The sequence below is a fragment of the Cyanistes caeruleus genome, chromosome 6 (assembly GCF_971803275.1).
Source record: "Cyanistes caeruleus chromosome 6, bCyaCae1.hap1.1, whole genome shotgun sequence".
Taxonomy (NCBI): domain Eukaryota; kingdom Metazoa; phylum Chordata; class Aves; order Passeriformes; family Paridae; genus Cyanistes; species Cyanistes caeruleus.
Window position 1 is genome coordinate 39,445,373 of NC_141706.1, and position 18,823 is coordinate 39,464,195.

The 18,823-nt window shown below is 34.7% G+C and overlaps 1 protein-coding gene across 5 annotated transcripts in view; it reads left to right on the forward strand.

The window, feature by feature from the left end:
* The window catches only part of DPH6 (diphthamine biosynthesis 6), a 198,829-nt gene that overhangs the window by 121,881 nt on the left and 58,125 nt on the right, over positions 1 to 18,823 (forward strand). For all 5 annotated transcript variants that reach the window (XM_086894410.1, XM_086894414.1, XM_086894413.1 and 2 more), the window contains exon 13: positions 9,916 to 10,158. In XM_086894410.1, coding sequence (XP_086750536.1) covers positions 9,916 to 10,158 — 243 coding nt within the window. The remainder of the gene's footprint in view (positions 1 to 9,915; positions 10,159 to 18,823) is intronic.

An 18,823-nucleotide genomic window follows, 5' to 3' on the forward strand; every position in this document is an offset into this window, starting at 1 on the left:
GTTTCAACATTTGACTTAAAACCCATTTTTCTATATCAGAGGGCTTGACTCTGCTATTATTTTTTGCTAGCAAAATAACTACATTTATTAATAATGCAAACAAAAGGGCTAAACACATAGTAAATCTGCAGGCACTGGTTCTTGACATGGCTTAGTGATATAAGATGGATAGAATCATGGTTGCAATTTGAATGGCACAACATGAGATACGTATTTTATTAGTAATTTTTTACCTAGTAATATACTGTCAATATAATGCAATTTCCAGTTTTCAGTTTTTATCCTTTTAAACCACTTAGAAAATTCCATGAAAATGAGTACTAAAAGGACCAAGGTGAATGTACACAAAACCAAAAACTAATGCCAAAAAACCCTAGAAAATGTATAATGCTAGATAGTAACTCCATACTTAGATGAATATGTATTACTGTACAGAATATAATTATAAGACAGTTATAGTCTAATTGTGAAACAGAATTAAAATAAAATTAGATGCAAAAATTTAATTTTTAAATGCAAGTTACCACTTTATCAGTAGGTAAGTTCTTTTCTTGAAGTGTGGCCAATCTAAGTGAATATCTGCCCACTGAAACTCCATAGTAAACTCTGCCTCATTGCATGGTTACAAATTTAATTTTACCTCATATAAGGATGTTGTCCACACTGCAATTCCGATAAAAGATCAGTATTTAAGCATACAACAAATAAAAGTTGTGAAAATGTGTGTGACTGAGCGTATTTAGTGTATTTCTGAAGTTGCTGTTGTGTTTCACTACTTTCCATTAATTTTCTTTTAATTTGTTAGGAATCTTTAGGTTTTAGAATAGTTAATAGCATGCAGGTAACAAAGGCATTATTTTCCTTGTGCATTTTGTTTCTTGGATTGCACTTCATAAACATTGTAATTCAGATTGCATGAGAATGTATAATATATTAGCAATGTGTAATTAAAAATTCTTTAAATTTATAGATCAGGTCATATCTTACTGCTCAGAATGCAGAATTTTAGCTACAGACTCTTGCTGTACTGCTGAATTTAGCAGGATTTTGAAGTTGATACCATGAAGTCCCTAACACCCAAACTCATTTCTTTGTCAGGTTTAGTTTAATTGACAATGCAGAAAAGGTAATATGACTTTAGTTTGGCCAAGAATATTAAGAATAGATGGAGATCTGTGTTTAAAATTTCAGTTTTTGTAAGTATAATCAGAACTTGACTTGCAAATTTGCATTGGAAGATGTATCCCTAGAGAAAGATATTTTCTATTTAAGGAAGTATTATCACTGAAATATGAATAAATAAGCAGAGGATTGTGTAAAATACTGTATGTCATGTAGGTTATATTTTATATGCATTATTGCTGTGTATATTGTACAGGTGCATCTAGCTGCATGAACAAGTGTCCTTTCATTTCCACTGGGAAATGGTGGTTATGCATATTATAAATTGGACATCTGGACTAAATAATCTTTGTCATGCATTAAGCTGTTTTAGTATTGGCTATTGCTTAGGTAGTCGTAGATGAAAGTGAAATCCATGTGAGAGCAGGTATACATACAGGATAGATAAAAGCAAAAAACTCTATGGCTAGAATGACAACTATTACTTTTAGCTTACTGTAGTTACAGTTAACTTGTTTTCAATTATCTGGTTTTTGGTTTTATGCAAGTGCTTCTTTTCCATCTCCCAGTTATCACAAACCCTCTTAAAGTAGCCAGTGACAATCATGAAGAGCGTATTTCAAGTAAGAATATTAAGCCAAGTGAAGGCTGGGAACAAAATCTATTCTGTAAGAATAGAATGTCACGGTGTTAATGTGTTTCATACACTGTGAATTACTGTCGTGTGATGAACAGCTTTCACTTTTCAGTACCGAGTATTTTCTCTGCCTATCTGTCCCTCTTCTGTTTATAATCACGTTAAACTATTTGACAGTTGGCATGAATAAGGATTGTAGACAGGTAGGAAAGGGAAAAAAAACAACTCATTCTTTATAGGATTTTATGACTGCAGTTTTGATTCTCCTTGGATGCTGAATTCCACAACAGTGGTGCAGGTTTAAGCAGTAGCACCCTTATTGTTAGTAGAAACTAAAATCTAGAAATTTCTACTGTGCTTTCTTGGGCTGCTTTATCACTGCAGTGATAGTTGAACTGGTGATTTAGTTTACTATAAGTGGAAATTGTCCGTAGAATCATCAGTTAATGTGGGGAGGAGATTGTGAGATCCCTCTCTAAGTATGCTGTATGTTTAAGGATAAAAGCAGAAGAGAGAAAGTCTGCAATATGATCACATATAGGTAGCTAAGGAAATCACATCACTTAATCTTTTATCTTCCTTTAGATAGTGTGTGTATGGATACAGTTACCCTATAACCTCTCTCCATTATTTGCTATCCAGTTCCCTAGAACTATAGAGAAACTGTAGGGTACAGAAAAATGTAGACATCGAGGAGGGAGGATTGTCTTGTGAACATGCCAGCTATATCTTTCTCTAGCGATACTTTATAAAGCTTTTGTTATGAAAATAAATTTAGGATTAAATAGTAAAACCAAAAATTAACTGTGTGGGAACCCCAAATAAATGTTTAGGTAATCTCATGTAAGTTGTAGACATTTTCTACTTAACAGAGGAGAGTAAAAATGGAAGAGAGGCGGTGTAATTTTTACATCTTCACCCTGGCAGATTAAGATGCTTACCATAATTTGAATGCTGCTATGCTGAGCTGTAAACTGAAAAACAGTGTTAATGACAAAATCTAAAAACTCTTGGAAAAAAAAAGTTGGCTCTGAAGAATCATCTGAAGCTTTGATATCACCTGAACTTTTACAGATTTCCTTTTGAAATATGGAAATCATATTATACTTTTTGTAAAACTTATACCAGTTTGGGGAATTTTAACTAATTTTACTCTTTGATTAGATCAGTGGCATGGGAACAGAAACTGCAATGTCTTTTGTCCTATACTGAACATGCTTCTAGTAAAGAGCAGTTCTGTTTTAATATAAACTGTTCATCAGTTCTTGAGTCAAGTTTCTTTCCTTGTTCTGAATATCTATATTTCAAAATATTTTTGCTATATGTTCTGGCATGAGTTTTCATTTTTCCTAAGCTGTCTCATTTTCTTATTTGCTGCCATTATTTCAAACTTCTCTGTGTCCGTTTTTATTATTTCTACTGGTGCACATTCCAATTTAGTATCCTCTGTGGGTTTCATTATCATGCTGTTAATCCCTTCTTTCACTGACTTAATGAAGATGTTAAACAAAATCAACCCTAATACCAATCCCTACGGCATCCCACTTCAGTTCCATTGGCATTTTCATTACTCTCTCCTTACAGACTATCAGCCAGTTAACAGCATTTATAATTAACAGTTAAAAAATAATTTCCAGATACGCCTTACCAGATATTTTAGGAATCCATATGAATTATAAACATTATCCTCTCTTATCTCTGCATATATAATTCACTAAAAAACACAATCACCTGCAGTGGGCATAATATGCATTTTCTAAAAATGTGGTATCCATTGCTCAAGAGTTCATGTCCATGTTGAGTCATTTCTCTCACTTTACACTGTTAGATACTAATCTTTCCTACCTTGTTTGTCTGGGCCCTGACAATGCCTTTAGTTTTTCTAGTAAATACCAATTTAAGTGCCTCATTCCCAATCCCAACCCCAATTGTTAGGAATAGACTCATCTGAGTACATTTTTTTTTAAAATTGTTTTGTTTGGCATCTTTATTTGAAGTGACATGAATAATAAATGAAGAAGTGTTAATCAGTTTGGAGGTTTTACTCCATCTTTTAGATAAGGTATGTTCATAAAGCAAAGTGTTCTGCAATTTTTCACAGTTGGCAGATTTGCTAATGTGGTTGTGTGAGAACTTGTGATATTTTTCAAAAGCTTGAGAGGAATGGTAGGCTTTGTAAAAGGTGGCAGATTAATAGTCATGAAGACTAGAATTCCACTGTCCCAAGGAAGAAATGCATCAAAGATTAATACTCTTGTTAGCTTGCTCATTTTAAAATAGGGAGACTGCTCTTTTTATATTTAGGAAAAAGCACCCTTTAGAATGTGGAGAGCAGTTTTCCCTCCATGAAAGTTAAGTCCTTGAGCTGTTTACTGTAATTTTCCATGAAGGAACAATATGTACCTTGGGCACTAGTACAGCACATGGGCCAAAATATGCAAATTAAGAAAAGAATATTTTTACCTCAATTTTGTTCATTTCCTCTCTATTGGAGCTTACAAGTTGATTAAAATAAGAATTGTGGAGATTTCAGACCAGCTGTCTGTCATGCCCACTTGGATGTATTAGATGGTAAGCCTTTTTCACCCACTTTATTGGAATCTTTCTAGATGCTTATAATTACAGGTTCTGACTTTAAAAGCTGAATTTATTTTTGATTTATGTCTAATACTCCTTTGGAATACGAATGACAATTTCTGAGGTGGGTTTTCTTTGTGAAAATTTCAGTTTTTGAATCTTTGTCTTCTGTAAATCAGAAGTGTGGGGGTTTTATTTCTGTCAGTTGTAGAGCAGAATAAAATTGACATTGATCAAGATTTAAAAATAACCAATACAGTGCCAAATATATATGTGCGTAACTATTAAAATTTTCTATGATAGAACAGTTTTTAAAAGATTAATTTCAAACTAAGACTTTGATCTTACCTTCTCTTTAGTTTTTGACCCGGTCGTTCCTCTCAAATCTGTACATTTAGCATTTCGTTAAACTTCAGGGTACTACAGACCTCCAGGAATGTATTAGATGGGATTGCCTGCTGTAAACCCAGCACTGTCAAAAAGCTCGTTTTGAGGTATTTGATTTTTAGAGGATAGCAGAGGTGTTTACAATTGGGAAGTATAGAGTATGATTAGGAGATCTTCGTTATGTTGGCTTAGTATTCATAACAGTATTGTGGCTTCTTCAGATGTACTGTTGAGTTTTAATATTGCCAGGTTTTGTGCTGCTCAGTGTTTGTATACTGTGTGATATGATACTTCTCCTTGGTATAATTTAAATTAGGAAATGCACAAAAGTTTTAGGTGTGTTGATAGTGTTACAACGTTGTGTTCAATGTCAAATATGACTTTGTGGGATGATGTATTTTAATTTTCCTAAACTGCAGACAAAAAAAAAACCAAAAAACCTAGGTAAGCATTCATGAAATTACAGTACTTTTTCACTTATAAAAAAAAGTTCTATGAATTTTCAATCCCCAAATATATAAATTCAAAGAGAAAAATTAAAAATACACATTGATAAATTTTAATAGTGAAGGACAGTGAAAATTGATGAGTGTTTTGTAGTCACGTGGGTTAGGTGATCAGACACATATTGAAACATCCATCCCAAAATGAGAACTAACAAAATGGACTCACAGCATCTGAAAACTGAATTGAAGAGCCTTTAAAACTGTGGAAATATTGCAGCTAGTTCAATAAAATAGTGATAATATGCTATCAATCAATTTTTATTGGGTTTTTTTTTGACCTAACTAGGAAAAAAAACTTATTCAAAGGGAAGTTCTGAAGTTTTGAGTATGATATGGAAACATTTGACTAAGCTATATGTGGAGTCCTAGAAATTTAAAAAGATTTTGTCAAAGGTAATAATAATTTTTTATTATTTTTGAATTATCTTTTTTTACTATATCCTTCTTCCTTATAAAACTCAGCTATGTGTTATGAACTCATTCCTGCAATTTTAAGGCTATAAATTTGTAGCAGTTCCAGAAAAACATGAATTATAGTGAAGGTTGGGTGTGTTAGAACCATGTCAGTCAGATACAATTTGTTTTTGTAGTGTGAACTTCAAGCTTTTCAATTACTGTTGTCTAAACGATGCCTTTTAAAAGTTTATTCATACTAGTCAGTTGAATTAAAGATGTCACATTACAAAAAGCAATTTTGCCATCATTATCTAAAACAAGAGGGCCCTAGGAAGAAAGGATTATCATATATTGAATAAAAAGTTCACCACCTTGCAGCTTAAATCCTGTTAGAAAAGATTATTTCTATCTAACTTAATCAGCCAGAGGTCTTTATTGCCTGGAGTATTAATTGATTTAGGTCTTCATTAAGGTCAGAGGTACCCATGGCTGACCAGAGGCAGCCTATTAGTGTGTTGTCAGTTCTGCTTATTTACATTGACTGAGCCTAATGGTGGCTTGTGTCACTGGTAGGTCAGGGGGTCACTGAACCTTTTGTGCACCCCGACCTGCTAAAGGGCAGCAGTCACTCAGACACCAAACTGCATTCATAACAAAGATTTGGCTGATTGCATACTGACTCCTTCCTTCCAAGAAACATGCATTTGTGGTGCAACTATTACCATTTGCTTAAGTATCTGTGGGTGAATGTTTGAGATCCCCCTGTTAGAAGTTTCCAGCAAGTTTTATATTGTCAGTTAATTACTGGCAAGTTTTGATAATACCAGTAGGAACAGTTTCATAAACTTTCCATAGTTGCTCTTGCTCTTTAATAAAAAAAAAAACTCAGTGCATATCTATAGATATCCTATTACTATTGTTTCTTTCTAGGCAACAATAATTGCAGCTTTTCCTTTCTCATTAGCAGCTTAAGTTAGACCTCAGTCAATTAAGTCTTGTTTTCTCATTGCTTCTTTTCCTGATACATATACCATAGTATAGAAGATATGTTGTGTCCTTTTAGTAACTTAGAATGCTGTTAAAAACTATTTCATGTGATAGAAGGGTTGGGAGTGGCACTGAGTCAGTTTTTCTGACTGTTCCTTTCCCCGATACCATTGATGCTTTCCTTCTGTTTTCCTAATAAGTGAAAACACCTTAGAAGAAAAAAGCTACTATGCAGCTTTCCATTGGTATCAGCTGTGCCCTAGGTTTGAATTGTACTTATCCCTGCAAGATAACTACACTGTGAAAGTAGTAATTCTCAAATAATCTCTTACCTTTCTATCTGTGAGAGCGTGCATTGCATCCTCTGAGGTAATGATTGTCCATTGAACTCCCCTGATTATTTACAGTTCTACTGACTGAGCAAAACAGCTGCTAAACTACTATGTTAACTAATAAGGACTCACCTTTCATTTAACTTGCAATGAGACAAATGAAAATAAAAAGGGAAGAAATGTGGAATCACATGAGGCCCCATTTATAATCTGATTACTGCTGTGAAACAGTATGGAAATAAATTTGCACAAGTGAGCATCTCAGCAGTATGAAGCCTGAGTTTTCAGGGTTGTCTTTGCTTCAAGTATTTATTTAAATTTGAGCACTGGATATGTGTCTGCAGTGAAAACAAATCACCAGTGAGACATCCACTGTATACATACAGATCCTTTAAGGATCAATATAGATCCTTTATGTTGTAGTTTTGTTTCTATACTGAGTTTCCTATATAATGCAAGTCCGCCAGGCTGGATACACAGTGAATCTATACCCTGAAAGATATTCTGTTATCCTAGTAAATGCTCCAAAAAGATAAACTGTTGCAAGGTTCTAGCAGGGTTTTACAGAACACTTTCACAACACAAGTACTGACACCATACATTGTGACAGCTCCTCTTGTAAGATTTCAGTACTGTGAACAAGATAGTATGATGACTTCCCTGTTTTAAATGCCTTTTACTCTGCTAACGATTTTCGGTATAATACTTCAAACATTCCAGAGACAACGTCTTGAAATCTGCTAAAACAGTGTTTGTACTGGTTTGCTGCTTTGTCCTTGCTGATTATTTCTGCTTGCTTTTCATGACTGAGTCACTGGGAAAGAGGAGACGCCCCTCCTCCTTCCCTTATTCTAAATTCTGTCCCCCGAATTACAGTTGCTGCAAATCTGTGGCCACTTTTTTCTCCTTTTCCCCTCTTTTCCCCTTGCATCCACCCTTCCATAACATGGTGGCTTGTTGGGAACATTGTTTTTCTATTAATTGCCTCTTAAGATACAAACAAGTATATTAGGAACAGAGGGATTTTTTTCAATTGGTTTTTAAAAAACTCTGCAAAATTCCCACTGAATCTTAGCCAAAAGTGGTGCCAATTTTGCTCAAATCCTTCAGAGATTTTTTTATGACCTTGCTTATGACCACTGGGGCTAATTGTATCAGAACTGTCCAGGATACTTTAAGAAAGTGCTATCTTGGTCTGTATTTCAAAACACTGACAGATATTTTATCGTTAATTAGTATTCATATTATGTCTCAAACAATCTGTTCAAGAATAGGGGAAGTGAACTGGTTGAACAGCTCTTCTGTCTACCTAATAATTAACATGGGTGATGCATGGAAAACCAGCAGCTCAACAGGGGAAAAAAAGGAAGAAATACCATCAGTGTGATTTTTTTTTTCCTTACAAGTATGAGCTACCTGCATTGGAGTTTTTGACTAATGCATGGATTTAACTTTGCAGAGGTGAAAATGAATGGGTTGCTTTAAAAACAAACCTGTGCCCCTCTGAATCATATCTTTCTGAATTTGTTTCTCATCTTGTCAGTATGCCACTTGGTAGCTGGCTGGACTCCCTTGTTCAGTGGCACATATTTTAAAATAGTACTGTAAAAAAAAAAAAAAAAAAAAAAAAAGAAAGAAAGAAAGAAAGACCATTTGTTCCTATAAACCAAAACAAAATACTGCTTTCATATATTTTTTCCAAAATCAGGATTATATATAGCATTATCAAACAATATTTCAGGTATTTTAAACCATTTAAACAGTTGATGTGTGTCGGTTGATATATTGTTTCCTCTCTGCCTCCTCCCCCTCTTCAGCTGCTAATCATAGAATTTGTATGCCAAATTGTATAAGATACTCTTCCAATAGTTACATGTGTGAGTCTTTTGTGAGACACAGACAGTTATGAGGACAGATTTGGAGTTGCATATGGGTCTGTCACATGGTTTGATTGCCATGTCTTCTAGGACACAGATTTCTTTTTTAATTATTCTTAATTCTGAGGAATTTTTACAGTTTATACAGTAAGTTCTACAAAATTCTTCCAAAAGATTACTTGCACAGTCCGTTTTCTCTGTCTTTACTCCTAGCAAAATTCTTCCTGTGCTGACTTCAAAGCTGCGTACGCCCACCTTACTTCCCACTTCTATACTTAGTTTTCTTTTGATAGTGAATAAAATTTACTGTTTCACTGATTAGGAAATGCACAGACGTTCTAGAGAAGTGCAGCATAAGACGATGGAAAGTTTTGATATTTACACTGAGATTTTATAAAAAAATCTTTGAGAGGTCTGAATAATAAGAATAAATGTTTCCTTTGCTGGCTGCTGTTAAAAAAAGTAGGTCTTCAGAGTGTTGCCAGGAAGATTTTAGAAAATAAGCCCAAATAACTGCATTGCAGTAGTAAATCTGGCCACCCATTAAAGTCCATTTTCAAAAGGTGACCCGTCTCTTTGTTCAAGTAGCATTCTTCAGCATTTTATTTTTAATCTGCAGTTTGCTTTTACCTTCTGGTGGGATGTCATCGCTTTTTGTTCATACACAATTATTTAGGTGTTCTGCTAATATGTTTTTACAGTATTTTTAAATTAGTTTACTAAAGATGTTACAGATACGTACTGATAGTGTCTTACATGGTTTTATATAAAACAAAACTTAAGACATAGAAGATTTAAAAAATAGCTTTGAACCCAAGATAATGTGCATCACCACTCAAAAGAAAATAAGAGCATATTTAACCATGTTGGGGCATCAGTGTATCCAGCAGCTGTAACAGTCCACATCAGATTATTGTTTTGAGCTGACACATATATCCATGCATTGTCTTTAGGCTGGCATGTATGCTCTATTTGTAACAAATGATGGCAAAGAACAGTACTATTGAAAGAAACTAGCTGGAAGAGAGAAAGGTGCTTCCCTTGTCTTCTGTAAACTGCCAGATTCTTATGTACTTGATCTGATTCTCTCCTAGGTTGGTGATGTTCTCTACTGTGCAGGACAGATTGCTCTGGTACCTTGCACGATGCAGCTTGTTAGTGGTGGCATACTCGCAGAGGCCAGCGTTTCCCTCCGTCACGTTGGGCGAGTTCTTCAAGCCATGAGCCAGAAGACTACACTCCACCACGTCATCACAGCCAGCTGCTACGTAACCAACAGCAAGAGCATTCCCATTGCACGCTCTGTATGGCAGAAGAAATTAAGAGAATGCAAAAAGGTAGCTGCTCTATCCATTTTCTTCTTTCTATGTTGGTTTTTTTTCCTCTCTAAGTCATACAGTAATATCAGAATTTTTGCATTACATTTCAGAGGGGTTCAAGCAAAGGTTTGATTGAGCTGTTATGTTCTGGCTCATAAGTGGTTGTGCACAAGTGAGAAAGAAAACTGCTTAATAGAAAGTTATATTCACCACTAACTTTGTCGTAATTCCCCAAAGCATTGTGCTAAAGAACTCTTAAAGAACAGTCAATTTCTCTTACAAAAATGTGAACAATACCTTGTTTGAATTACTTCTGTCCATATATTTTTACATAATGAGAAATGGGCATTTTACTTCAAATTTTTTCAGTTGTTCTGTTGAGGATTTTTTCCCCACTTGCTTACAAACAATATTGTTACAACAACTAAGTTTAGCAATTTACTGCTCATTTTCACTCTATATTCAGCTTGACTTCTAAGACCACATCTGGACATGCCTGTCTATTGGTTAACCCTTGATTAAGAGCATAATAATTTGTACACTGATTTATAATGATGCCATAATAATTCCTGATTTTTATGTGCCCCTTTTCTTAAAATAGCCATGGAACACTCAGATAGCATTAAAAGGTAGTAGCCACAAATCTTGTAAATAAAACATAACTTCTCCCCAAATGCATAAAAGCCAAATGCATAATTGCTGTATAATTTAATATAGCTTAATTATTGTGGGTTTTGGAAGCTTGGAAGCATAGAATATGGTACTATCTTCATAGAAGAAGGAAAATGACACCTGAAACTTTCCTTCTATTTACATTTGTCTTCAGTCTCTGCATTAGGCAAGTGTGACTAAAGATACAGACTTCACTTACAGGCTTACGTATCTCAATTTGATTTATTAACAAAAAACCCTCCTAAATAGTGTTTATTACTCCTCCAAGACCAGATTCAGATCCAGTATTGAAACTGAATTATTTTTTTAAATTAAATTCCAATTTTTGTTCTGTAACCAATTAAAGAAGTAACATACCATGACCACAAACCCTCTCTGCTTTCTGATTTGTGGTATATAAGATTGGAAGACAGATTGGTGGTGTTTGGCAGTTATTTAACACCCTTTTTCCATATACAGTCTTTTAGGTCTTCCATAGTTATTATGCATACCAGGTACTCTTTATCAAATGTTTTATTTCTTCCACTTACTAAGATGACTAGGCAGTACTTGCTTTTTTTTTTCTTTCTTTTAGCTACCTGAAAAACACTGATGACATTGCTTACTTTTGAGCTATCACTAATATCTGTTCCATGTCACTTTTTGATTGTTCAAGCCATAGTTTAAAAAGTGGATTGTACATGTACTCCTGTGAAGTGATAGCTGCCTGACAGTTTTCAGGAATCTTTAACAAAAACATCCTGCAATCAGACAATCCTGTAGTATGTTTATCACTTATGCTGTGTTTATCAGATCATAATTCAGTACTTATAACATCAGAAAAAAAAAAAAATACTACATAATGTGTGCCACAGCACCATATAAAAATGCTTTGGAAAAAACCTGAATATAAATGGGAGTGAGATGTTCTTAACAGCTGTATTTTCTTATTTCTATAATTTCGTCAATATGAGGTTCAGACAGAGGAATTAATTTTTTTCTTCAGGATATGAGTATTTTTTGATTAGTAGGGGTTTATGTACAAAATAAGCAGAGAAAAATACTTACCAAATATTTCTGTTACAAGGAACTAGAGGGAAGAATTACCCTGCTCTGAAAATACAGTTGTCCTTTAATGAAAATAGAGATTTTGTATTGAAAAATGATAAATTGTTCTTCAGTTGTACTTCTGCCTTAGTTATTCCATAGTATCAGTGGAAACAAGTAATGCAATTTTTACTTCAGAGCAGTCTTCCAGATCCCGTAAGACAGTGCCTTTCTCTGTGGAACACACAATATGGCAGCCTTACTCTGAGGCATATTCCTTACCTGTGTGGTTTTGTTCAGGCTTTGGTATCCCAATGCTACTACAGACAGTTCTGTTGAATCCCATGCCATGACATAATGATCTGTTTTTGCCAAGTAAACTAAGTTAGCCAGACCAAAAGTATTTTATTATTCTTTATTTTAAGCAGTGGCCAAAGGCCTGAACCAGTAGCAACCTACAGATTACTTAAGAAGAGCAAATGTTTTCTCAGTTGAAATTGTTCTCCTGTCATCCATGAAAAAAAGGAGTTTGTTTCTGCAAATGAAACAGTTCTGCTCAGAACTCATTTTTTTTAAGCTATACATCATGAAACATAGAATTAATTATGTTTTAAAGATAGGATTTAGACTATTTCTGTTCGTTGAATGTTCTTTATTTAGTAGCAAAGCGATGGTATATTAAGATAATTGTATTTAAAATAGTGACTAAATCATATGTATCAGAATTGCCAAAGGTGTTATTCTTTAGAATATTACCTGTCATGTGGTAATACCTGGTAAATATCTTCTCCATAAATAATACTGTTCAGCAACTTCCCTGAATCCTTCTACATGTTTGATGGCAGTAGTAAGTAAAGCACAAAAAAGATTATATAAATTGTTTAGAACACCAATAAATTGGACCTAACAGCTCATAATATAAAGAGAAGTATGAGAATTTTTTTTTCTGGATATGTTTATATAGCACAAAAGATTTACTTCTAAGAGCTGGATATGGACATGCAATTGCTCAAAGCTTCATTTGAGATAAGCCCCCAGGATCAGACACAGCTAGCTGGACTTTAAAAGACTTCTTGTAATATTACTAGTGACAGTTGTCTTTCAGGAACTTCTTGAGTTACAAAGAGAAAGATCAATTATATTTAAATAAATTTAAATATTTTTTTAAATGTTGATAAATTATAAAAAGTATATTTCAGAATAATCTATTTTTTTTCAGAGGAAATATTTTATATAGTATTAATAGAGAAGCAGTTCTAGTGAGAATGGGAGGGGACTGTGAGAGAGGGAGCAGTAACAGTAAGCAGGCTGGACCCCCTAGCAACTTCTAAGTTGTTTCAGTCACCCAGCCTTAGGTCACTTCCTTATTCAAGCATCATTCCTTCCTTCTTACACAACTCCTTTCTATTCCTGTCATCCCGATTTTCCTCACTCCTTATGGCAGCTCAGTGTCTGCACTGCCAGCATCATTCCTGCAGCTTCAACCCAATAGGATAACCCCCTGAGCCTCCCTGAGCTCCAGTTACCCACAGTTATCAAGGGTTGTGTCCTTCGAGCTGGAATCCAGCCCTTCTTCTCTCTTCTTCCTTCATATGTCCCTTTGAGTTGCAGCATCATTGGAAAAGCCATTCAGGGTGACAGAGGAAACAGAAATCTGGTGCAGGGGTGTAAGGCTGCAGTAGAAAGGAAAAAAGTATTGGGGAGGGAAGGATAGGAAAGCAGCCCCACCAAGGGTTCACTTAAAAGAACACCACCTAAATCACTGGGTTAAGGATCTCTGGACTGATATTTTGAATGTACACAAGAGAGATTTCCTTTGTTGAAAAAGGTATTGTAAAAATTGAGATCTAGAGTGAAGGAGTTGAAGTTAGTATTTAATTCTGTAGGTGCATAAAACTGTGTTTTTATTGCTGGAGAAATGAAAATATAGTTAAGGGAAGCAGTGGTTAAATTAAAAGGAAAAAATTAAACAGAGGCTGCAAAAATAGCATAAAGATAATTGTGCAAATGAATAATCAAACCCAAAACCTAGGAAGACTTATTGGAATTAACAAATACAAGTGCCAGCCATCATCAGCTTTCTTCCACCCTATTTTTAAGCTACATTCCTTCCACAGTTTCTTTGTGATTGCCAGGAATACTTAGGGACATTTCAGTATTCTTGAAGAGATAAATTGAGGGACCTTCTGTAGCGTACCTAGTAGCAGTTGTGTGCTAGAACAATTTCAGTCTAATCCAGTAGTCAGCAGCATTTAGGGGGTTTTTGGGCTTTGTGTCTTCTTGGTTCTTTTTTTAAGTAGCCAATAAAAAAAAAACAAAAAGAAAAAAAAAATTAAAAATGAAATAAGCTTATAGCATTGCTAAAACTTTCTGGAAGAAGAACTGACAGTTTTCCAATTAAGTCTCATCTTGTGTTTTTCTTTACTTCACATCTTTTAATGACAGTGTCATGTAATATGATGATTTTGTAAGCGGTTTTGCTAACTCATTCAGCAGAGTAATCAATAGAAAAAAATAAGCCAGATGGGTTGTAGTCCATTTGTATTGGGTGGGACAGATGGCATTATTGATAGATGGAAATATTCCAAATAATTATTGTATAATGATATAACAGTGCCTGTGCCTGCAAAATTTTATTAATTTACTTTGTGAATGCACTTTATTCAGTAGGGCTTGAGTTGTACCATTTAGACAGTACTCTCAATATATTTATTTGGGAGCTGAGTCTTCTCCCTAACTTCTCCTTCCCTTACCCATGGGCTTTCCGTGCAGAGACATCCCTGTAGTATTTTGTTAGACTGTTTCAAGTGGTGGATTGTGCTTCTGCCTGTACAACAGATTCCCCTAGGCTAACTGAGATAGGCAAGATCATGATTACATTTTTTTTTACCTCTGAATGCTTGTTTTTTGCTTTCTTTTGTTATCCTCACCAGTACAAAGAAGAAACATGCTGTGCTGTCTCAAGATTTCAGGCATTCCAGCTTGCTTAACTGCTGTGTTTTCTTTCTTTTACATCTCGCTAATCCCCAGCAAGACTTGGTATAGCTAGATTAATAAAATGTATAATTTCTGATAAACTGTATAATAAATATTCATTTAGACTGTTGCTATTCAATTGTATATTCCATGGAAAGTTGCTGTGAATTAATTCTTTCTGTAACATAAGAGCACATTAACTAATTAGCAGAAAAATTTTGGGGCTGTTTGCTGCTTTTGAAATAAATTTGTTTATAAAAATGTCTGAATGCTAAAAATCAGTTTCAGTTATTTTGGTTGGATGAAATACATACAAAACTTGGAGGCAGATTTTGCAGAACTCTCTGAAATGTTATCTCTGATTTTTTTTATAAGAAAAAATTATAGAGAAATACTTTAGCGTATTTAGTATATCATGCTTTGTTTTCAACAGAAAGTATAGAATTGGTTGTGTTTGAACCCAAAACATTGGTGAAGGGAGATTTTGACACAGTGAAAACAATATATTTTTTTAAACATTAGGCATCTGCATGTTCTGTACCTGCTTGTTCTTGTACCTGCTTAGGCATCTTAGCCTGTACCTGCTTGTTCTTGTACCTGCTTAGGCATCTTAGCCTGTGTCTTTGGCAATACTCATCTCTGGTTGCAAAATCCTTTTGCTAATTCACTGTATATTTACAGTATATTTATTAGCCCTTCTGTGAACAGCTCTGTCACATCTTCAGAGCCAAAAGCCCCTGAAATTGTGAGGTGTCCAGTGCACAAGTCCTTGCCCATCTCTCACTGTCACAGCTGAATGTCTGCACTGAGATGATGGGGATGAAACCAGGAGGATGAAATGTAGTTGTTTCCCTCAGGCATGAGGGTACAATTAGAAAGGTAATATTTAATGTAAAATCAAGATGTACTAATAGCACTAAAGTCATTATATCTTTTTTTCAACAAGTCATTTTACACATAGTATTTTTTTCTTAAATTCTGATATTATAGGTCAGTTCCCCTCTGAGTTATTGTAATAGGCACCTGCCACTGTATTTTCCATCCTCAGTATTGAAAAATCTCCTTGGTGAAATACTTCATGTGACATAAAAAAATACATCATTTTACTTTTATAACACCACTCACATTTGGACCTTATCTGTCTGGTACTCTCCCACCAATAATTTTCTGAACAAATGTACTGCAAACTTTAAAAGTTCACCAGCCCATCTTCTTCTGACAGTAGCTTTCTTTTTTTTTTATGGTAAGAATTCAGGATGAATGGCTGTGATCCCATGATTGTTTCAAATCCAGCAAAGAGTGCTGCAGTTGACTTTCATTCTGTCAGGAATGCCAGTCAGGTTGTTGACAATGTGTGTCTTAATAGTGTGTAATGCAGAAGTGATAGAAAAAAGATTCACAGTGTTTTATCTGATATATATTGTGAATGGGTTCCACATTTATTTCAGCACCCGGGTAACTTGATGCCAAGTTTAAATATCTAAATTAAAACCTTTTGGACCAGATTTAAAAACTGTTTAGATGTCAAAAGTTGTAAGTACTCCCAAACTAGGTTTTTTAAAAGGTATCTAAGAGCACTCATGTAGGGCACAGTGTCCCTTCCAGGGAGCCCCTGCATTGTACCTTCTTTGACACTCCTGAAAATACCATTGGTGCTTTCCTGTATCTTTCCACTTCGCCTTACAAATAATGTACAGGTCCCAAGTTATAAACAAGTTAAATCTTGAACAAGAATCTGTCTAGCTACATGCAGTTGTTTCCTGGAGTAATTAGTGTGTTTTCATAGCAGTCATTTAGAGTGGCATCATGCATCTGTAACAGCAGTCTGTGCATTGTTCAGACATTCCTGTGCTATTTGAAGTATACAGACTGTCATGAATTTAAATAAAATTCATGCATTCTCTAACACTTTATCCCAAGTACAACAGAAGTAGCTTATGCTCAAATAGTGGAAGTTGAAAATTTTTCTTGCTGCGAAGGATTGGACAAAGGTTTAAGATCCTCTTTTACCTATAGAGAAAATTACTATAAAACTTAAAATGGAATATCAAACAACCTTCCCAGATTTCTGTGAGAAGATACATATTTTTTCACCATCCTGAACAGATGTTTCTAAGCCAGTAATATTCAGGTACACTTTTTTGTCTAATTTATTATATGTATTGGTTAATATCTTTATTAATGCAATTTTTAGATTTCCAAAAAGTGTTGTAAATTCTGTGTCCTATAGATAATACTATAGGTGATATTAATTTAATTGGTCTCCCTTTACCAGTTTCTTGAACAAAATAGTCAAAATATGAGTAGTAGAAATCAACAAGTATTACAAAGGTAAAATGACAGATTAGAACGCTGCTACATTTACATTGCAAGAGAATCTCATGTAGGTTAATTAAGATGATTTGTAGTATCACCAGAAGAAAAATAAATATTTTTGAAAATCATTGCTGAGAGCCAGTATGCCTATCAAAAATCCAATAGGAAGAGTATGCATGTTTCCTCTTTTTTGTCCCATCAAGTTCATAACATCGATTTTTCTACTAGATGCTATTTTGAATGTTCCACAGTTTGATATATAAACCCAGGCTTCTTTTATGGACCAATGTTTACAACACACAGTACATTAAATTGTGCAGTGCTAGTGTGGCTTGTCTCATGCCTGGTGTGTTTCATTTCCCCTGTGTCCAGATTTTCCAAAGCTTTTCTAGTCATTTGAAGCAACTGTAATGAGAATATTTAACATGCAGATAGTGGAAATCCAGAGGTCCTTGGAAATAGTCTGCCATTTGACACTGGGCAAAAATGGGAGGTGAAAGGTTTGCTACTTCCACTTTTTTCTTAAAAAGAAGATTATGATATTCTATTTGTAATATTAGCAGAGCTTTAGTAATGCTTAAAAATTACTATAATCAAGAACATGAGTCAGAACAAGAGCATAAAAGAGCATGACTTTAACTAAAACCATTTTTAGAAATGGAATATATGTGTATAAAAATCATCTGACTGCATAATAGTCTAAAGAGTATGCATGAATTTAATTTGTAGAATATAAACAAAAAATATGAACAATAGAAGAGAAGAAAGGAGGACATTTCTTCTGTGATGGTTTGCAGAGATATCTACAAGTACTATCAAATCCTCAACTGGTATAAGTCAGCATAACTCTGTGATTTCCATGAACTGATTTACACTAGCTTATTTGCCATTCTACAGGTAATATCCATGCATTTGAATGTTGTTTTTCAGGTAGACAGAGTGAAGAAATGCATGTCAAGTTATTGAGGATAGTAAATAACCTAGTTCATCCAGGCTGACTGATCTTCCCCTGCAGCAGTTCCCTTATAAGACTGGTTTTGAGTGATTCTTCATCTCCTTTGCTGAAAACATTAATTCTGTTTTGAGCCTGTCACTTTTGTGCTAAGCAAGAGTGCATATATGCATCCACTGTTCGCTTAGGCCAGAACCTCTGGTCAAAAGTCTAATGTGTGGTGACTGTGAAAGCCATTAACAGAGTTTCATCCCTGAAGCGAGTACCTGTTGTCACTGCCTCATTGTAGAGGGACGAATGTCTTTTTGGTTGAAAAGTAGTCAAGGTCCAACTTTCACTCTGGAAACTTCCCTATTAAACTGTAGTCCAAATTACATGTAGGACACTTTAAATTCCCACAATGAAGGATAGAATTTCAGGATTTCATCACCTTCAAAGGCTTTTTGTTCTCCTTTGGATGAGGTAATCCTGTTGATAAGGACTGAAGGAAGAGCCATATCACTACCTCAGCCTACATAAACAGTCTTATTAACAGCTCATCCTTCCTAAAACTGTATAAAGTCAATCTCTTTCAGACAACAAACATTCCTTCCAAGTTACTGCTTCCAACAAGTAGTTTGATATTCAGTACTAAGTAGCCTCTCTAGATCTTGGTATTTTCCAGGCAGGATATTTTGTCTTGTCAATGTAAGCCCTGTAAAAATCAGAAAACTCCAATCTCAGAAATTAGTCAAACTTATA